At 36.5% G+C, this 20534-nt stretch overlaps 2 protein-coding genes across 2 annotated transcripts; both read left to right on the top strand.

Moving 5' to 3' along the window:
• Positions 1-9033: 9033 nt before the first annotated feature.
• LOC110859563 (long-chain fatty acid transport protein 4) lies at positions 9034-16295 on the top strand. Its single transcript, XM_022108531.2, has 10 exons — positions 9034-9212; positions 9932-10082; positions 10157-10282; positions 10586-11098; positions 11290-11557; positions 13538-13768; positions 13831-13987; positions 14660-15009; positions 15336-15578; positions 15644-16295. Exons 4-8 carry the CDS (start codon positions 11065-11067, stop codon positions 14660-14662), a joined length of 693 nt encoding a protein of 230 aa, XP_021964223.2. The 5' UTR covers positions 9034-9212; positions 9932-10082; positions 10157-10282; positions 10586-11064; the 3' UTR covers positions 14663-15009; positions 15336-15578; positions 15644-16295.
• Positions 14949-15798, top strand: LOC118432954 (long-chain fatty acid transport protein 4-like). Its single transcript, XM_035859492.1, has 3 exons — positions 14949-15009; positions 15336-15578; positions 15644-15798. Exons 1-3 carry the CDS (start codon positions 14949-14951, stop codon positions 15796-15798), a joined length of 459 nt encoding a protein of 152 aa, XP_035715385.1.
• Positions 16296-20534: the final 4239 nt, after the last annotated feature.

Genomic DNA, 20534 nt, shown 5'->3' with positions numbered 1-20534 from the left:
AGTACATACATAAAAAGCAAAGAGTTTCTGATATGTAATGCATGTAGAAATAAAGGTTTTTATTGACTTGGCGAGATATTCGGCATTGCTGGTGCACCTTGTGTAACGCATGCATATAATTCTTACTTCGTTTTGATGATGGACAAGGTTGTCAGGGTTGCATTAGATAACGGTTTTATGGGTTTTCTCAGAACTTATGTACGTAAAAACTCAAATAGTAGCCGGGGGCTACTATTTACATAATCGATGTCTGGGACCCGGCTACTATTTGAGCAAGGCTACTATTTGGGCAGGGTCATTATTTATAAAATGATGGAAAGATGCACGGCTACTATTTGCACACAGCCATTGAATTTTGTTTCCAAAATCAAGCTCAAATTAAATTTTAATAACAGCACCAATTTCTCCCCTAGAATCGCAGTCTATGACAATTCTATTGTTTAAACCTGCTCTTAATCAATTTCTTCGATGAGTCGAATTTCGTGTTCACTTCGATTTTTTGTATGTAATCGCGATTAAATTGAATTGTAATTGAATTACTAATTATTTAGTTAATTATTTAATTAATTAATTAAATTAAATTAATTAAATTAAATGTAATTGCGATTAGATTGAATTGTAATTGAATTACTTGAATGACCTGTCTAGGAGATGTGTGGTTAAATTGATGCAGGGCTATAATTCGAATAAGGCTACTATTTGGGCAGGGCTACTATTTGAGTTTTAACGGTAAATATACTAAGTATTTAGGCACGTATGCACAAACCAGTATCGTTGTAAAATGCGTAATGCAGGAAAATCAGTTTATGTATGCAGGACCCCTACACATTCACCAGCGGATGCCTGTAATTGATAATCGTAAAAAATAGCAATAACTAGCAGTGCAGGTTTTCCAAATGTTGAGCTCAGAGTTCTATGGAAATTTTATTCCGTTCACCAAAAGATATGTATAAATAACAATGATCATATGAATATTTTGATTTTTCAACTGTTCTATTATAAAAGAACGGTTTAGAAATTTTAAATTTTTCACACGCAAAAGCTTGGATTTTCAAAAGTCTGGGATTGTTATCGCGTACGAAAAAATCAGAAACACGTTTCTTTATTCGTGAGTATGATTTTATGAAAAATTTTGCAAAACTGAAAACTTAAAGGCTTACAAGTTTAAACATTTGGTAAATTTTAATACCTCTACGAGAAGTGTCAAACTCGAATTTCTCGACGATTTAATTTTTAACAAATTAGGTAAATCCTTGCAGAGAAACATGTTTCAAGTTTAGAAAAATAAAGTTAGAAAAATTCCAGGATTTTTAAAACACGTGGCTTATCCTTGAAAACCGTTTGAAATTCACGACGAAATTATTGAATTGTGAGGAAGGAATATGTAAATTCGAGCACATTTTTATGTTTTTTGTGGTGAACAAATTAGCGTCGTTTCCATGTAAATCCGAGTTGTACATGTGAGAGATGTCCATTGTGAGTTGCAGGATGGATCAATTGATCCACGTGCGTAGTAAATCAGTTTCTACGACCTGGTCACGTACACCAGTCAAATATTTGATGTGGGACTGGGCAGAAAGCATGTGATCAAATTGAGTGGGTCAAGGCATCCTACATATCCTTCCCATGTTGATTGTAACATTGGGCAGAAAGGTCACACCAGGGGGTATGGGTCCAAATTTCATGAAAATCGATCTCGTGCGTTATGTAGGGCCCCTGGAATAAGGAAAACTGGACGAGAATTTGAGCATGTGTAATTACCAAAGGGAGGGCGGCCTGGTGGATACGAATTTGACCTTGAATAACCCCGGAACGGTTTGTCGTAGCGGGTCAAAATTATGAACAGACGAGCATGTTATCCTCAGATAGTTGTGTGCAAAATTTCAGCCTTCTACTTTGAAAAATGCCTGCCCCACAGCCCCCAGAAGCTGAGACAGTCATTTCAAATAGTTCCAGAAAAAATCTCGCCCGTGTTTGCAAAAAATTTTATTTGAATATTCTGTTGAGGAATAGAAGTGAGCTATTGGTGACAATTGACGAAGAACTATTTTCCCTACAAGTTACTAATTGGGTTCGAAGAGCTTACTACACGACAAATGCCGAAAAAAATTCAAGAAATTTGGTGCTTTTCGGTGAGGAGAACTTTTTTAAACAGTTGATGGTCGTGGGTGCAATGTCCTGTCGTGGTGTCCTCCCACTTATCAAAGTCCCCCAAAAAGTGAAGGAATCTTCGAAGTATTATGTGGACCTTGTACTGAAACCACTTTTAGAATACAATTTTCCTAATTTGCACGGTAAAATAATAATTAAGGTGATTTTTCGTCATGACGGAGCGTCCTCCCAGACGGCAAAGTTGACCCAAGATTGTGCAAATGACCTTGAACCTAGATTGGAGATAAAAATCATTTCGAATAGTGAAATACCTATACAATCCCCTGATATAAGTCAAATCGACTTGTTTGAGTTCGGATAGATGAAAAGAAAATCTTTCTGTGGGGACCGAATTTTTTAGACGGAGTTTGGAAAAAGTTCAAACGAGTGTCTCAACTTCTGGGGGCTGTGGGGGAGGCATTTTTGAAAGTAGAGAGTTGAATTTTTGCACACAACTATCTGAGGATAACATGCACTTCTGTTCAAAATTTTGACCCGCTACGACAAACCGTTCCGGGGTTATTCAAGGCCAAATTCGTATCCACCAGGCTGCCCTCCCTTTAGTAATTTGTGTTGCATCTCTACACAGGTACCTACATATCTGCAGTATTGGGATGTTTTTAAGGAATTTAGACCCACATAATATCTTAATAGATTCCACGTGGAGCTTTTGATGCATGTGTGTAGAAAGAGTTAATAAATATGTGTGCATGAAGGCATTACGTTAATTTCTGTATTTAATGAAACATTTATGTAAATAGGTAGTGGTTAAAGGGTAATTAAGTAGACCAGATAAATAGGGAATTGTATATTACTGTCAGAGTTATGTAAAGGGTTATTTCTTAATTTACGTAGTTTTAAGGATTCGGGTAAATGAAATGTGAAATGGAATTATTTAGTCGTCGAAAAGAAAATAGATAAATTAATAAGACCTGCTTAACCTAAGTTTTCTAATCTTTTTCATACATACATATTTACATATGCAACTTAAATTATGCACTGCAGAGGAAAACAGATATGTAAATATGTACACGAAGATTACTAAATATGTAGATATTTCTCTAAATAGTGTTCTGAAGAATTAATGAGAGATTTTGCTTATACGAATTGAATAATCAGCTCGATTGTCCAGCATCTTTACGCAGTTGTGCTAATATGTATGGGCTGCTATGAAATTAAGACTCTGTCCTACATTCACTATTATGAAATGATTACTTATTTAGTGGGATAGTCCTTCCTTGATGACATAATTACTCACATGCTGCCCAATCCCAGGGTCTGCTAAAATATTTACGCCTTTGTGGATGAAATGATTACAAGCGGAGTGGATTAGTTATTTATTGACACTATTTATTTGAGTCATTGCCAAGTTGGACAAAGGGTAAATTTAAATTGTAGTGAGTGCAACTAATTTAGGGCAAATATGTATTTCACCAAATCCAGATTAAAATTCAAGGAATTATGAGATGTGGAAAGCCTTGCCAAATAAATTTACAACAATGATTGATTTATTATAGATATCTAGCTTCGACAAGGTGAACGACCTAATTGAAGAAATTTGCAAGTATTTATCTTTAAAAAAGATACTATTCTTTTAGTGTGTTTGAAAATCTATATTATAAGCTGGAAATGTCTGTTGGCAACGGAAGTGAAAGTAAGGAAAGTCATGTTTCGAATGGCGCGAAAATTCAAAATAAATTAAATTATATGCCAGAACGTGTGGTACTCTTTGTGGGCTTATTTATGATAGAAAAGTATAGAATATTGTTACGTATTTCCTAATAATAGCACTGCATTAAAATAGTTTGAGGATTATTTTTTAAAGTTTTAATTTTCACGGCATTCGAAGCGTCAAATTCATTTCACTTCCGTCGGCGTTACAGAATTTCGCCCGGCGGGAGACGGGCTTATACGCTAGTAGGTTATACATTGACTGACACCAAATGCGTATTCTTGAGAAAAAGGTATTTGCAGTACGATGTAAAGGGAATATGCTTTAACAGCTTTGTTTCACGAGTTATATATTTTTATTGTTTCAATTTTGATGAGATTTGAAGAAAATTTGACTTGCTTCAAAATATTTACTCATTCAAAATTGAGAAAATAATCATTCATTCGTTGGTCATTTACTCAAAATAAAAAAGTCATTCCACATTCATTACTCATCCATTACACAACCTCAAATTAGCCTCTACTGTATGCATTTTTAAGTTGCCTCATCTACATATTTACTAAAGAAGGGGAAAACAGCAACAATATTTAAATAAAACATTCATCAATTGTTCATTTGAATTAAATAAATGTTTGAATAAAGATTTAAATAAATCACAATTTAAAATTATACGTTCAAAAATAAAAAATGAATATTGGTCCGTCATTAATTCACTTAGTAAGTTAAGTAATGATTCTTTCACTTATCCTCCAGGAATTAGTGAGTGTGAACAGACATGAATAGCTACCAAAGGATATTTTGTCACAGAATTTCCAGGGAATATTGACATCTGCAAATATAAATACATTTAAACTTTGGACGACCGGAGAACGGCCAAACTGACGGTTTGGTTAATGCAGAAAGTTTGTATGACGAGGGGCGTGCCTCGATCGAGACAACTGCCCTCGCCCACTCGGATCTTCATTAGGGAGCAGGATTTAAGCTCTCTTGACACCGTGGGCTGTCTCTGCGGCTTCGTTGCCTTCTGGCGAATGGCGAGTAACCCTTTGAACGATGCATTCTGCACGGCTGCCGCCATCGTAAAAGTGACGATGTTGTTTATCGCAGCGTTCACGACCATGAGAGGAAACACGAGAAATTCTGGATTTTCAAGCTCGTCGCGGAAACTGATGCAGACAAAGAGGCCGACGACTTGGACGGCGGGTGAGCAAAACATCATGGCGGGAAGGAGTCCATGCATCATGGCGGCGTTGTAAGATTTCTCCAGAATTTGGATGCATCGATAGAGCAAGATGCAGCCATGTTTGTCATGTCCAGTCACGATTTGGCGAACTTTGCTAAATAGTAACAAAAATAAACTTCTGTTAGGTAACAATGGAAAATTTATCAATGGGAAAAATTCGTATTTCGGATTTGTGATTGAGAATTTTATTAATTTTTATCAAAACTTATGGAACACTGATGACAAAATTCTTAAAATATTGAATTTCAGAGGCAAAATTTCGGTAACTAATGGAGATTTGGGAATTTTTCTCATTGAAAAATTTTCCATTGTAACCTAGCACTTACACCACCCTGTACATCAAAAACTACGAAATGAGGTTTACAATAAACACTGAGCTTACCATCCCAAAATATCCAAGTAATTTGTGAGGCAAGTTGTTCCCACGAAGAGGATATAGAAGATCCACAATGACCCAGCGTACAGTATGTTGAGGGCAACCCATGTCTCAGCGATGTGCACCACGAGTCCCACTAGACCCCAAGAGGATCCTGAGGCCATGGTTGACTTACAGTTTGGCATCATTGAGAGGATGAAGGGTGGCATGCATGGCATTACGGTTAAGATGACCGGGATGAGAAATGCCACACTGGCGATGGAGACCTCAATAAATGGGATGAACATCTTCATTATCTTTCCCCCGAGGGATAACGGGGGTTGAGGGAGTCCTGAAAATGTGAAAATAATTTAAATGTTTGAGTTCCTGAAATGTTTTCTACACATGAATTTATCATCCGGTGGTCTCGAATATTCCAGAGGAAATTTTTACTAGTAGAAAAATAAATTGCATGGAGGTTGAAAATAATGGCTAATTCGAGCTATGTAAATAATTAATAAACGAATTTTCTACGATTTTATTGCGATATTTTGCGATTCTTCTACGATCGTTTAAATTTATGGAACGTTTCGTACGACTCCTGCGTAGTCAGATTTTGCGATACTTTTTGCGAAACTTGTACTATGATCAATACAAAATATATTTATAAACATTTTAAATTTCTTCAGAAATGTGTACCCATTTGGTCGAAATAGTCCTCCAAGGCCAGAAATGAATTGACTATTTGAGCCGGAGCAATATGCAATCCCACATTCCAGCTGACAATGGTCGCGCAGAGGAAGATCATGAGGAAGGGGAACCCCATAAATTTTTCGATTTGGCTCAGTGGCCCGATCGCAAGGTTGACAAACATTCCGCTCACGTAAAGCATGGAGACTATATTCTGCGCCTGAGAGGTACGAATCTGTCTGACCGATGTGCTCCTCCGAATTCGCTTCTGTATCTTATCAAACACAAATGGAATGCACTTGAGGCGTTGACAAATTCTGAGATGGATTTCCATAAAGGGCAGAAAAGTAGAGTGGAACATGTCGCTGGTAAAAGTGTAGTTGGGATGTGGAATGACCATTGCGACGAAATTTGCCTAGGTGAAGTTCTTAAATACTTGGACATTTTTAGATTTTTGGATATCGACACCCTCCCCCAATTAAACAAGAAATGTCAACTTCCGTCGTAAACGATTAGGATATTCTATAACTTGGCATAAAATATATAGTTATGCTAGTAGTATTAGTTATTAGTAGTATTAGTTAGTAGTAGTTATTATAGTAATGCTGCTGGTTTGCATTGGAAACTACATACCACATGGAAGCACATAATATTTAAATGTCACTTTGTGTACAGGATCTATCACAGAGGTTGTTATGCAAATTAATTATTTACCAGTGAAATATAAACAATAAACAATAAGTAAATAATTAAATTAATTAAATACAATTGCCAATCTTGTACGAAGTTAGTACAGCCCAAATATCAGCACGGAGTATATTTATAAATATGACGCTACCAGACTTTACACGGTGTAATTATGTACATTACCATAGTGTACGAATGCGAAGATCTTTAAATTTTCTGCCCGTCGGAAGAACGGCATGCCAATACATATTTATTTATGTGTGTAGGTCTAGATACATCCTTATTTAATTTGCTAAGAAATTTGTACATAGGGATTTAAATATCTCGCTACAATGTGAAAAGCTAATTGATATTTTATTTCGTCATTCAACCCTGATATCAAAACTTTAAAAATGTAGCATTCTAAAAATTGGTGAGTTACAGAGGAAAATTTTGTCGAAATTTACGGATTTTTCTTATATAAAATTTTGCATTGTAGTGAAACATTTAAACCACCCTGTACTTTGTAAATCGCTAAAAAAAGTCAGAATGAAATCAGATCAGAACTTGATGGGTGTTAATTCTGGGAACCTTATGGCAACGGGACGGGTAAACTAGGGAAGGGGTTTATGAATGCCCCGAAAGTCTAGTGAGACTTGTCGCTTTGCATTGTTTTGAGAATAGAAGCTATATAATTGGTCAACACTTGAACCAATTATTGTGGAAACATGTCGCACCCAATATTTTGTGGTCAGTAATGAGAGATAAGGGAAGTTGCCGGTTCAATTGTGTATGTATGGCAGCCCAATTTGCATAATTTAGTCAAATCAATAATTGCAGATTATACAAATCCATTCATATCTACATACATGGTTCCTAAGTTGCAATTCATATTTTCATTTGAGGCAGTAAACCCAGGCCATGGCAAGATTGTATTGTACTTACATAAGTCTGTGAAATTCCAAAATTTTGAATTTCATTAACAATTTTTCCGATAAAAATTCTCCTAAAAACGATGCAGAAACTTAAATATACCTTCGACAGGCGCTATGTATGATGGAATGAGTTCTTTTATATGCATAAAAATTTTTAGTTTTTTTATAACGTTATATACTTCAATAAAATAACGTTACTTAGCAAATAAATTGGACATTCATATATAATTGTTTTTGTCCGATCAAACAAAAGGTGGGAATTTGGATAGTGCTTAATAAGAAGCAATAAAGTAAAAAGTGGTTTAATGAATTTTACCCGATTTTTAGTTGTTTAAATTGAATTTTATTTACATTACAAGGATCTAAAAATTTTATGTATACATAGATGCGACTAAATTCCGGCTGTGAAAACGTGTAATGCATTGGTCCTTGTACATATTTAATTTGTTTATTCGTGTCCACCGAAATTACGTACATGTTTTCGCAAATCCATCTTTTCTCATATGCGCGTTTCTATTGTCCATGCAACAGCCGTAATAACCAAAACATTATCAAGGTCAAGGTTGAAGGGAAATTACACATTTTATGGTTTTATCATCTTCCTGATCCAACGCTGAATTCTTAACTTATTTAGAGTTGGGTCTGTTAAGTAACTAGATAACGTTTTATAGCATCCTGTTATTTAAAAATTTGCACAATAATAATTATTTCATGAACACTCGCTCATTATTTAATCATGGAACCATGACTCCACACGTCCAAATTAGGCACATTTGAACAATGTGTTCTCTTTGGAATTACCTGCCCATTTTTGTGTGATAAGTGTGCAAAGATGACCCACTTAAATGACTTATTTACATAGGGATGAAAATGCTAGAGCAGAATTATTTGCATTTTTATTAATTCACTTGTAGTTACATAATTCGACCACCACTTTTAGTTTGGTGTGTATGTATTTAAGCCTGAATTGTCCAGGATTTTATTTGGTTATGAATTTAAAGTGTATGTACATATATACATACATGTAAACTACATACTTCTCGTTTTAGTAAACAAATTATTATATTCGGCATCATTAGGAATGTGAGACAACTGATTATTTTGCGTAGTTTGTACAGAATCCGAAGTGAATGAGTGCATAAATTTCGCATGTCTTTATTGTATGCCATGCTCAATGGCAATTAAGCAATTGAAATAAAATCATAGAGCGTGTCGAAAGCAATTAATGAGATAAGACAGGTTTTTTTATTATTTGGGAAAACACTGCGTATGAAAAATGAAGGACAATGTAGATGACGAGTATTCATTCAGTTCTCGGAAGGCTTGGATAAATTATGGGACGGAAAAGTTAGCTCGTATTTACAAGGAAACAATTTGTGTAATCGGGATGGAAACTTTGTATATTTTGTGCCTGATTCTGGCATGTTTTTTGATCCGTTTTTGTATCCAGCATGGTGACACAATTCAAGCCGTGAGACGCACGTTTCGTCGCGACGTGTTGTAAGTTAAATTCTTATTTGGGAAATATATGCATACATACGTTGATTGATTGTCATACTTCATAATTATGAAGGTTTTTTTAACAAATTAATTAAAAAGAGTTTCCGCCACGGTCACGTGCGTGTCAGTATATCTTGCTCGACATTATAATGCGACAAGATGTTAAGGATCTAGTATTTATTCTTGAATCAATTTGTATTCTTTGTCTGACAATAATTCGGGTTCGAGTAAAGAGGTGCAGGAAATAACCGGAAGAAAGTAGCTTGTTGGATTGGAACTGGGTATTATTTTGACCAGGAAGCATTCCTAGGAGCGAGAAAATACTTCCTGCCATTATCATTGGTAGGACGCGTGGCTAGATGGCACATGTTTCTTGCACCCTGCTTTTCTGGCTTTGACAGGGCTGGAAGTCAGCTAGTGGGATAGTTATAATTTGCTGGTTATGTATTTAAATGTTAAAAATAATTGCCGTGAAATTCAGATTTGCATCGTAAAAATTATTTTAAAATTAAAGTTAAAGGGTTAAGTGGTGTTTTGCAAATGACGAAGATTGTACATACGTAGGTCATATAATATTAATTCAACGAGGTAACTTTAGTTTGACCGTGAAAATGAATATTTCGTTTGTTCAAAATTAACCACGGTGTCGTGGCGTCGACTAAATTTAAATATTGCAACAAAATGTACCCCTAAAAATTTTACTTTTTACCTTGATCCAGCATGATTTCGAAATTCATACAACTCACGGTGTGGACATTTCTGGATGTGAGGAGAAATATGACTGTGTTCAAATATTTCGACGAAACGGTGGAGAAGCGGGGGACGAAGGCGTGTTTCCTTTTTGAGGATGAAATTTGGACGTTTGCTAAAGTATGTAATACAAACTAATTTTAAGAATAATAAGTGTAAGACTTTTAGGTGAATACATGGAAATTTTCCCATAGGTGCAAAATGAGACGTTCCGAGTTGCTAAATATTTTCGAGATGCGGGTTATCAGAAGGGAGACGTTGTGGGGCTCTTGATGGAAAATAGGCCGGAATTTATCTGCATTTGGTTAGGACTTTCAAGGGTAAGTGGAAAAAATATGAACGATTTATTTTTCAGACGGGAGATTGGTCGCAAATTTGAGGAGAGTAGAATATGCAAATAAAATTAGCAATTAGTAAAAAAATACCGTTTGGTTTAATGTTTTTTATAAGTTTGGAAATTTACAATGCCAGGCAACCTTGTAATATAAGGCAATTTTAATGTGAGGATTTTCCAACTATGTAAATTAATTGAATAATCTCATTTAATCTGTCAAAACTAATTTAAATACGACATTGACATTGGCCTGAGTTTTATTCATGATTAATTAATTATTTTATTACAGATTGGCGTCATTACGAGCCTTATCAACACGCAGTTGCGGCGGAGTTCCTTAATCCACTGTCTGAAAGTTTCAAATAGTAGGGGTCTCATCTTTGTAGAGAAATTGACTTCTGGTTGGTTCGGTATAAATAAACCGTTGCAAACGAAATGTCTAAAACGGTGGAAACAAAAAATTCGACACCTTTGACCGTTGGCGTCATCACCGTGGCGCCGTGACCTAATGACCTTCAACGCCCATCTTCGTACTCATCCCGTCCTCAAAAATTAGAAACAAGTTGGCGAAAACCGCATGTCGAAATTCGAATCCGTTCTAAAGTTATCGTGGAGACGGACAGACGGACGGACGGACAGACAGACAGACAGACAAGACGTTTCCATAAAGGGGCTTTCACCCCTAAATAAATCGAAGTAAAAATAAATCCAACCTGAACAAAAAAGAGGGTGACCCAATAGTTTTATTAACTATACGAACTTGTTGTGATGTCCTCATTTTCTTTCTTTTATTCAACCGTGGGTAAATTTACTTTTTTTTAAATTTAGGATATCAACATAATAAATATTGGTTGTTTTTTAAGAAGGTCAATCTCACTAATTGCTTTAGTTTTATGGTAGAATTACGTCGTAATTTATTAAGCAAGAGTTTTATAGCAACCATTTATTAATGGTTTTAGGTAATTACTTTAATTTACTATTATTGTTTTACAGCAATTCAAGAATGCTTGGATTCGAATGATCCCTCTGAAAATATTCCGGCTGGAGTGACAGCACTGTACTCCGTCTCGGACAGGATGGCCACAAAGGATATTTTAACTCATGGTCATGTCAATTTAACTCGAGAGATGGGACTCTTCAGTGAGGATGACTTGTGTTGTGAAGAGTTTCCCGATATTGTGGGAAGTGAGGATGTTGTATTGCACGTTTTTACCTCGGGAACGACGGGGCGTGCAAAAGCGGCAAAGATGAAACATAGTCGGTATGGAATATTTGTTGATTGGGTGTACATATCTATGTACAGGATGTCCGTAGATTATATGAACACCACATTTGCATGGGTAACATGCGAACGGATGATCCAATTGGCGTCAAATTTGGCACACATGAACTTGAAGTTCATGACAACAGCTGCGCAAAGTTTCAAATTTCTATCTGCAAAGGTGGCCCCAAAAAGTGACCCCAAAGTGGGGGAACCGTAAAAGCGGTTTCCGAAGCTAATTTGGCCCCGGAAAGTACCTAAACGATTATCCAAAAATTTGAAACCCATCTTATCGTGTCCCCCATATATCCCTTCATCAATTTTGCTAGAAAACGAAGATTATTAGTTAAATCCGACCAATGTATATCTAAAAATGCATACCCCTCAAAACGACGAATTATCCCACCCTAAAGCAAAATGACCGCCTCCCTCTCAATGAGAATCCTCCGACCAAACTAAGGCCACAACACAATCCCAGATGCCTCTTGAACACGTTAATCGTGTTATAAATCACAACTTTGAAAAAAGCAGTCCTTAGGAAGGCGAAATTCGGAACACTAAAACTATCCAATGTTGTAAACAAAAAACTAACAGTCGGAGGCTGTTTGAGGGTCATGTTGGGAGTAAAAATTCCGAATTTGTCGTCACGTTGGAGGGGGCACTCTGCTGCATTCAAAACTGCAACTGGATAAAAATAATTTATTGCATAAAGGACCGGAAGCATGTTTCAAACTATGGGTCTGAGAAGAAGGAAAAGTTGTTTGACTGATTCCTGGTGGTTTGTACATTGACGGCCCGTGGAGTGCTAGCATTGATACCGTTGATAGCATTGATTGTGTGGTATAATGTGAAAATAAAGTCGAAGTACTTCATGGACAATGTTCTACATAAGTTTTTGGATCTCGAAATTGCTTAAAAGTACCTTTGGGGAGCTCGACAAAGTTTGCAGTCGTCACAACACAACATTTTTATATATTGCAGAGTTTACCCATTATGACGCCCAAGATTTAAACAAAAAAATCGGAGTGACCACGACATCTTATTCCGAGGTCCATATTCAGTAATCTGGAACCGGTCAGATGGATTTTTTCGGGTTTGGATGCCTGAAACAAAGCATTTTCAAGAAGAAGTCATGAACTTTGGTTGGGCTTTGGAAAGTTCTAAATCAAGAATGGGATCTTATCTCCCCTGAAATGTGTCAAAATGTGTTTGGAAGTTATAAACCAAGACTCAGACTTGTTGCTAAGATGAATGGAGAACACATTGAGATCGCTAAAGTAATTCACAGTCATCGTGTTCAGAAGTTATAAGGTAAGTCATACTGTTCATATAAACTGCGGACACCCTCTGTATTTATTGGGTACATTTGGGTGGTAAAGAATTATTAAGAATACATCAACACTTCGAACCTAGGAAATGTTGAAATATTTATAAAATTGATAAAATTAAAACTGCGTCCGGATCCGAATCTGGTGGCCGTTTTAGCAACTAAAAATGCTTCACTATGAGTTTATTACCTCGGATTTAGACCAGACTCACTTGAAATTGTTGAGGGCCCCTACTTTTTGGGGTTTCCTGAATGGGCATGTTTTCGCTTTTGTCGGAATATGTTCAGCAAATTTTTGTCCAAAATGTAGATTTCCAAGTACCTTCCGAATTTTTACCCACGTTGAAGGGCAAATCTGTATTTGCTAAAAATCTCTTGCTTAAAAATACGTTTCTAAAAATTTTGTGTGCTGTTTAAAAATTCAAAAATTGCGGAAGACCTTCAGCTGTTAAGAACTATAAGTTTTTGAGCGGTAGATTTTCTTAATTACTCAGTAATTCTGAACAAGCAAGCAAATTGCTTAATTTGTATATCTGGTCAAAATTTGGAAATTCAGTGGTTTGAGAAATATTTAATTTCAACATTTGTTTAGGTGTTTTTGATGGCTTGAGATCGTTGTAAATTCATTGCACTGTGTTATGTATTGTTCACAGTTTGGCAACATTTGCGACTCCAATTTTCGGCCTGGAATTGAACCCAGACAGGGACGTGCTTCTCACGCCTATCCCACTGTACCACGTGCAAGGAGGTCTGCTCGTCGTGGGGTTGCCCCTGTACCATGGCGTTCCGCAAGTCATTATTCGCAAGTTTTCGGCCTCCAACTTTTGGAAACAATGTGTCAAACACGACGTGACATGCTGCCAATATCTGGGCAAAATTTTGCGGTAAGCAGAAATGAAGGGCATTTTTGAAGGATTTGTTGTAACTTTTTGAATTGCGCGCGCAGATATTTGCTGAATCAGCCTCCAACGAGGGAAGAAAAGTTGCATAAAGTGCACACATTTCATGGGAACGGGGCGAATCCCGTGGTCTGGAAGAGATTCGTGGAGAGATTTGACACCATAAAGAATTGTATGGATCAACGGAAGGAAATTGTGGAACTAGTGAGTCGAATTTTTGGAACTTAATGTTACTTCAAAATAATTATGATTTTATTATCATTACCGCCTTATATTTGCATAAAAGAGTTGGTTCGTAATTTGGGATAAATTTTAGAAAACGAGTAGAGTTTGGAAAATTTTAAATTGCATTTTGACTGGATTTTGTTTGTTTTTAGTATTTTTCAAGGGATTTTATTTAGGTCAATTTTATGTTGGATTGCGACTTGGACATTGGGGGTATTCACTCACGTCAAATTCATAAAATCCGCCTTCGCGACCCTACTTGCCAATTTTGCGATTTTTTTCGAAGGGCTACAATTCGTAACCCTTAATGCATTTCGCAATGCGGCGTAATAGCCCATCACAATTGTTTGTACAAAATTTGCGTCGATAAGGCATCGATTATCGTGATAAACTATGTATTTTTCGTAAAATTTGTCGTCAAGAGAAATCTTACATACTTCGCTCGTTTTTATTTGATGTATTTTCATGAAGAGTAACTCGCTTACGAAAGCGATTTCGCAAACACTGTAAATGCGATGTTGTAAAGTGACGTTTTTGAGACGTGGACATCAACTCTGCTTGATTAACTTATTGTTTTCATTCAGCGTGTCACATAGTTACTAGAGCACATTATAAGAACAAGATTGTAAAGTGTGTAATTTTGTACCGCAGTGAATGCAGAACCCCACGTTGGCACGGCGGGCTACTTGCCCATCCTACTTTACCCCTTCCTCCCCTTCTTCTTTGCTCGGGTATCGAGCGAAGGCGAATTAGTCCAACCACAGGGCTGGTGCAACATGCCCCGAAAGGAGAAGCGGGAGAGTTGCTGGGGAAAATTGTGAAATCCAATCCATTCCGGGACTACAGCGGCTACACGGATGAGACTCAAAGCAAAGGGAATATCGTGAAGGGTGTGAAGCAGCTGGGGGACAAATGGTTCCGAACGGGCGACACCTTTACGATGGATAAATTTGGATACGTCTATTTCAAGGATAGGACAGGGGATTCGTTCAGATGGAAGGGTATGGAAATAAGTGACGAGACTTTTATTATAAAAATATAAGATTTGAAGCCGACAGTTTAATTATGTAGAAGATGAATTATAAGGTAGTCATGGGCAGTGACTAGAAAATAATACGTTGATTCAAATTATTATCGACACATTTTACTTGGAACGTTTAATGAAATCGCAAAATTTTTTCAGTCGAGGATTTCAAGTTTGTAATGCTGTGATATTATGTTTTTGCTATTCTCTGATTTAACTTTATTGGTTAGAAGATATAAAAGGGTTGAGAGAATAGCAATCAAGCAAACAATTAACTAAATTAATCAATCACGTTTTCCTTAGGGGAAAACGTATCGACGTTAGAAGTGGAGCAAGGTGTCGGAAAAGCGATCGGGGTCAATAATGGTGTCGCCGCGTTTGGCGTAAGTATTCCTGGAATGGATGGGAAGTGTGGAATGGTTGCCATAAGTGATATCAATGGTGGACTAAACATTTCAAATCTGCACGGAGAATTGGCTCGCTATCTCCCGCCATACGCACGACCAGTGTTCGTCCGCGTGATGAGAAACGAGTTGGAAACGACGGGTAGTTTGATTGAATCGTATTAAAATTGGTGATTATTTAATTTAATTGATTTAATTGTATTTTAGGAAGCTTCAAACTGCAAAAAATGGAGCTACGGAAGGCAGGCTTCAGTTCGGCTTTAATGAATGGGGATTTACTTTACGTTTTACAGGGTGGAAAATACATTCCAATGCGGAGTGAAATATATGATGATATTTTACACGGGAAATTTAGAGTTTGACGGTAATGCAATTATAATTAGTAATTAATTACTCATATACTTCAGATCAATTTCAGGGAAATTAATTAAGTACGAAATGTAATTAAACCGTCTTATTTTAAAATTTGTATGCGTATTGTGTATTTTTGAGACCATCACTAAGATTAGGTCGGTTGTTACTTAGATTCCCGATATGAATAATGCATGTTTTTATTAATTTGAGTTATTGGTAAAATATGTAGATTAATTCACATCTTCATTTTTAATTACAATCCTTCGGTATATTTAAATATCTGCATAATTATGTATGTATATTGAAATTGTATGTGTATTGAAATTTCATCTATGTAATTAATTACTAATTATGAAGGGGTAATTTTGATTCATTACCCGACTGATATAAGTGATATCGGGTAACGAATTACACAATTAGAATGTACAATTTAGAAATTACTTGCTTTCGTCGAGTCAAAAAAAGTAATCAGTAATTAAATACAAACTCAAGTAATTAATCGTCACTATACCTTGTTTCAACTAACTAATAATTTCGTGTACCGCGTTTAACCTTCTTGATAATATTTCATAGCCAAGACAAAGAAAGCAGCCAACAAAGCAAATCCCACAAATATAGAATCCCGTGACAACTTTAGAATTGTAATTTAGTTGTGATACAGCATCAAATTTTGGAAAAGTCCAATTTGCATAGAGATGAAATAACTGTGGCTACTTAAGGATACGAAACCAATTTTCCCAATGACCATAAATTCCCGATGATACCATAATCCGTAGCCTTCTCTCGACATAGTTACCACGAACTGGATAAATTTCCCAACCACGAGATACTTTAAAAAAGGCTCTATTCCACTCAAGTATTTGATGTTGTCCGGATTATCATTCAGGAATGGTAGGAGTGAGGCCACGTTTCCTGTCGTGTCGATAAACGCTATTTTCCCACAAGTTGACAATTCCTCTACAAGTCGAGCCGTTTCGCTGTATTCGATCGGTTTGACGGGTGAATGTGCAATTAGATGGATGCGGACCATTTTTTCGAGTCGGGTTCCAAAAGCTTCCACGCTTCCATTATCGATAGGAAGCATTTGCGTGTATGTGGGATCGAGCATCATGTTTTCCATAATTTTCGCAATTTCCTTAAACCTAAATTGTAAAGGTGTCACGATTAACTCTAATTTAGATCGGTCACAGTCGAAGATGATCAATTTAGCTCATATTTGCAGAATAGAAAAGAAGTTAATACGCCTTTGAGTATTTGTAAAGGCGGTATGATCCGGTACATTTAGAGTTTTGAAGTTGCAAGCAATTGTATAAACTCGTTCTGTCTGAAAGTTAAAAAAATTCTAACGTTTTACTGCACGGTGGCCGGAATTATTCATGACTATGACTTCATAATACTGGGTAAAAAGTTCTCAAGCACTAAATGTGCCCCCAAATCTTGTAACAAGTACTAATTCCTAAAGATGTATTTACTTATTTGCATGCTCTGTCAGCTCTGTTGGTACTATCCTTTGTAAAATCAACTTACCTAATAGACTTGTGGAATTTGTCATACATCCGCTGGCCAAAGAAGAGATATGGAGGCGAGGGCTCCAGTTCCGAAAACTCGAACATATTAAAGGGAAGAAGTGCCTCCATTCCCTCAATATCTAGCCATGTTTCCCATGGTGGTGCATAAAGAGCGGGTACAATCATATCCATCGTGAAGGATGTCTTGTACCAATTCGTTAGGCATGATCCACTCGTTAGAATCCATACCCCGAGTAATACGCGTACCCCGAATACCCTTGACTTAGGCGGAAACCGTTCCTCAAATAATTTGATATTCCACGGAATTGAGTTCTCTAGAACTAAGCAAATCATAACGTAGATTCCGTCTGACCTAGAGGATCGACGAAGCAATGTCAAAATAAGTGCCATAACAGTAACCATAAAAAGAATACTAATCCACGAGGTAGCGTCGAATGGAGTGGCTAATCCGCTTAGAATAAACATGTCGGATTTTACCTTATAACAAGATACGAAACTGAAGCTTGACATCTTTCCCATAACAAAGGTAAACTGTTTATTAATATTGTCCACCGGTGAGGGGGCAAGATGACGAGGCGTGATGTTTAGACTAGAATATTCCGACGCATGACCAGAATGAGGCTAATTCGGTTGGCTTGATCAGTTTTACAATTTCATGAAGATTCCTTTGTTTGGAGCCTTTCTCATACCACGTTCTAACCTTCAACTCTATATCCTTTTTACGTTGAAACAGTACCGTCGTCATAAAATATTTACTTAGCTGGTCAACACGTTTCGAAATGATCTGAGCTTTGTTGAAACAGTCGGAACCCGCATGGGGTAAACATTCTATCGTGTACCACACTTGTGAGGATTTACCAATCACTAATAAACCTTCGGTATGATAAGTATTAAAATATTTCAAGTGCAGTGCTTTAACAACTGAACCTGGAATTGGACAGATTTCAATAAGTAATATGTCAAGCAGTCGGAAATCCACTGTTCTAACTTCCCACTTTGGTAAATTTTGTTCAATTTTAGGCTTAAAGTTGGTTACTAAAATCAAAAATTTTTGACCAAACCATGGTTTGAGAATATAGTTTGAAGCAGAATAATAATAATCCTGCATAACGCCTTTGCCAGGAAGCAGGTCAAACAAAGCCCAGCAATGTCGAGCAGGGTTTATACGTCTCTGTAGGGATAACCTGGTTTCAAGTACTTCAGTTTCTTGACCGGTTGTATTTCGTAAGATAATTGGAGTTCGCTCAAGCTTTATGTCCTGATTTTTGTAAACGATTATAATATTGGTACAATTTTCAAATATTTCGACGTAATAGTTAGTATAAGTTGGGTCGAATTTGTGTGGGATTTTTTGGTTAGTAAGTTCACTTGTCGCTGAAAGTAATAATTCAGTATTCATACAGTAAATTGTAAGAATACAAGATATGGAAAATTTAAAATAAGACAGGACACTCATTTTAAAGGGTTTTAGCCAGGCAGTTTTGGTTATGGTTTTATTGGCTGAATTTCGTAGGGTGAGCAAGCGGCATAGACAATGTGGGAAATGATTATACTGCATGAATCTAGATTTCTGTTGGAGTTTTATAAGTGTTAAGTTTTTGGATAATATGTTTGTTGTTCAACGAGTTGAACTGTTTTCAAATTTTACATGCAATAAGCGGGTGAAGTTAAATTTCATAATTTGAAACAGGAATTCGTAAAGTTTCCAAAGGTAATTGAGTAATCAGGGTACTTATTGCGGAATTGTTTTGTTAAACTTTATGATTCGTATTTTCCTTTCTTGGAGGAAATTATGCTCCTAGACGGCTAAACATATATAAACAACAGGAAATACATAAGTACTTATGAATATATCAATTAAGGAAACATTTAATTTGAAGAAAACTGCGTGGGTTTTAAGATTATCAGGGAGTGTGGATTGCAAGGGGAGAAATTTGTTGACGAAAATTCTAGGTTCGAAATGAGAATTTAACTCGAATATTATTAATGTGTTATTCTTCGATTAAATAAGCAAGTAAAGGTTATCCCGTCATGCGATGTCTCATCCGAGTACATACATGGAAATTACAGGGTGGATACATACATAGGTTTTGGGTAGTTTTTGTGTAGTTATGGGTGAATTGTTTTATATTCAAATACAAATGTAACCCTGTATATAATAATACATACAGTCAATGGAACAAGTATTGGCAACACCCACACAAGGTAAATAAAATTGGCTATAACTTTGCCATGCATTATCAAATTAGCATGAAAATTTGTACGCATTTAGCAAATCTAATGTAGTTTTCGATTATAATCATGTTTTACTGATTAAAATTAGATTAACGCAGTTTTTAAATAATTTGCCGGAAAATTTGCGAAATTAACCCACAAAAAGTATTGGCACCCTGTAACTTAAAAAATCATAGAGCAACGAAATGCCAATTTTACTGCGACAAAGTGCTTCTAGTATTACGTGGCACCTCCCCTCGACACAATAAGAGCAGAACTAGGCTGTGGAATTTATTCGACAAGTTCCTATATACCGTTTTTTTAAATGGCTGCCCACACTTCTTTTAAACTTTTGACAAGCTCGTTTTTCGACTAGTGGTTTCCCATCGGTCTCTCTTTTCTCAACCCGGACAATCAGAATCACATCAGGAGACTGTGCAGCCAACGAAAGAATCTTAAGCTTTTCGGTCTCAGAAAACTTGCATCGTTAATTTGGCTACATGTTTGGGGTCACGGCATTTTTGGAATATGAAATTTTTTCCTAGGTCAGGTTTTTGTTAAATGATTTCAAATTATCGTTTGGAATGATTGACAACACCTTCCTGGTCATAATTTTGTCGATAATGACCAGGTCAACACGCCGCCACCTTGTCATTTGACCCCAAACTATAATCGATCCTCCTATGTGTTAAACTCCCATACGAACGTTTTAGTATTTCTGAGCCTTTTATTGCATCCGACAGACTTGAACCAATTAATGAGCTCCGAATAAGTAAAATATGCCTATGTCGGACCAGTAGGCCCTTTTTCATTGATCGGAACTCTATTTAGGGTGATATTTAGCCCATTTCGATTTATTGAGGTGGTTCGCTTTGGGTACTCTCGCTTCGGTCGGGCTTCTGGAGCCTGAAACCCCAAGGCATAATTTTTGATTGATCACCATATTGTATGATATGTTGACCCTACAGTTGATACTCCAATTTAACATGGATTTGGAAGCT

This window comes from Folsomia candida, unplaced genomic scaffold (assembly GCF_002217175.1).
Source record: "Folsomia candida strain VU population unplaced genomic scaffold, ASM221717v1 Fcan01_Sc026, whole genome shotgun sequence".
NCBI classification, from domain to species: domain Eukaryota; kingdom Metazoa; phylum Arthropoda; class Collembola; order Entomobryomorpha; family Isotomidae; genus Folsomia; species Folsomia candida.
Note: the sequence above shows the minus strand (reverse complement) of the source record. Positions and strands in the feature narration are given on the sequence as shown.

What these genes read in the sequence shown, in the direction of transcription:
- LOC118432954 (XM_035859492.1), top strand. Translation starts at nt 14,949, where the DNA reads ATGGATAAATTTGGATACGTCTATTTCAAGGATAGGACAGGGGATTCG. An exon ending in GGATTCGTTCAGATGGAAGG is followed by an intron (nt 15,010 to 15,335) that starts GTATGGAAATAA and finishes CGTTTTCCTTAG; the next exon opens with GGGAAAACGTATCGACGTTA. An exon ending in AAACGAGTTGGAAACGACGG is followed by an intron (nt 15,579 to 15,643) that starts GTAGTTTGATTG and finishes ATTGTATTTTAG; the next exon opens with GAAGCTTCAAACTGCAAAAA.
- LOC110859563 (XM_022108531.2), top strand. Translation starts at nt 11,065, where the DNA reads ATGTCCTCATTTTCTTTCTTTTATTCAACCGTGG. An exon ending in GCAAAGATGAAACATAGTCG is followed by an intron (nt 11,558 to 13,537) that starts GTATGGAATATT and finishes TATTGTTCACAG; the next exon opens with TTTGGCAACATTTGCGACTC. An exon ending in TATCTGGGCAAAATTTTGCG is followed by an intron (nt 13,769 to 13,830) that starts GTAAGCAGAAAT and finishes TTGCGCGCGCAG; the next exon opens with ATATTTGCTGAATCAGCCTC.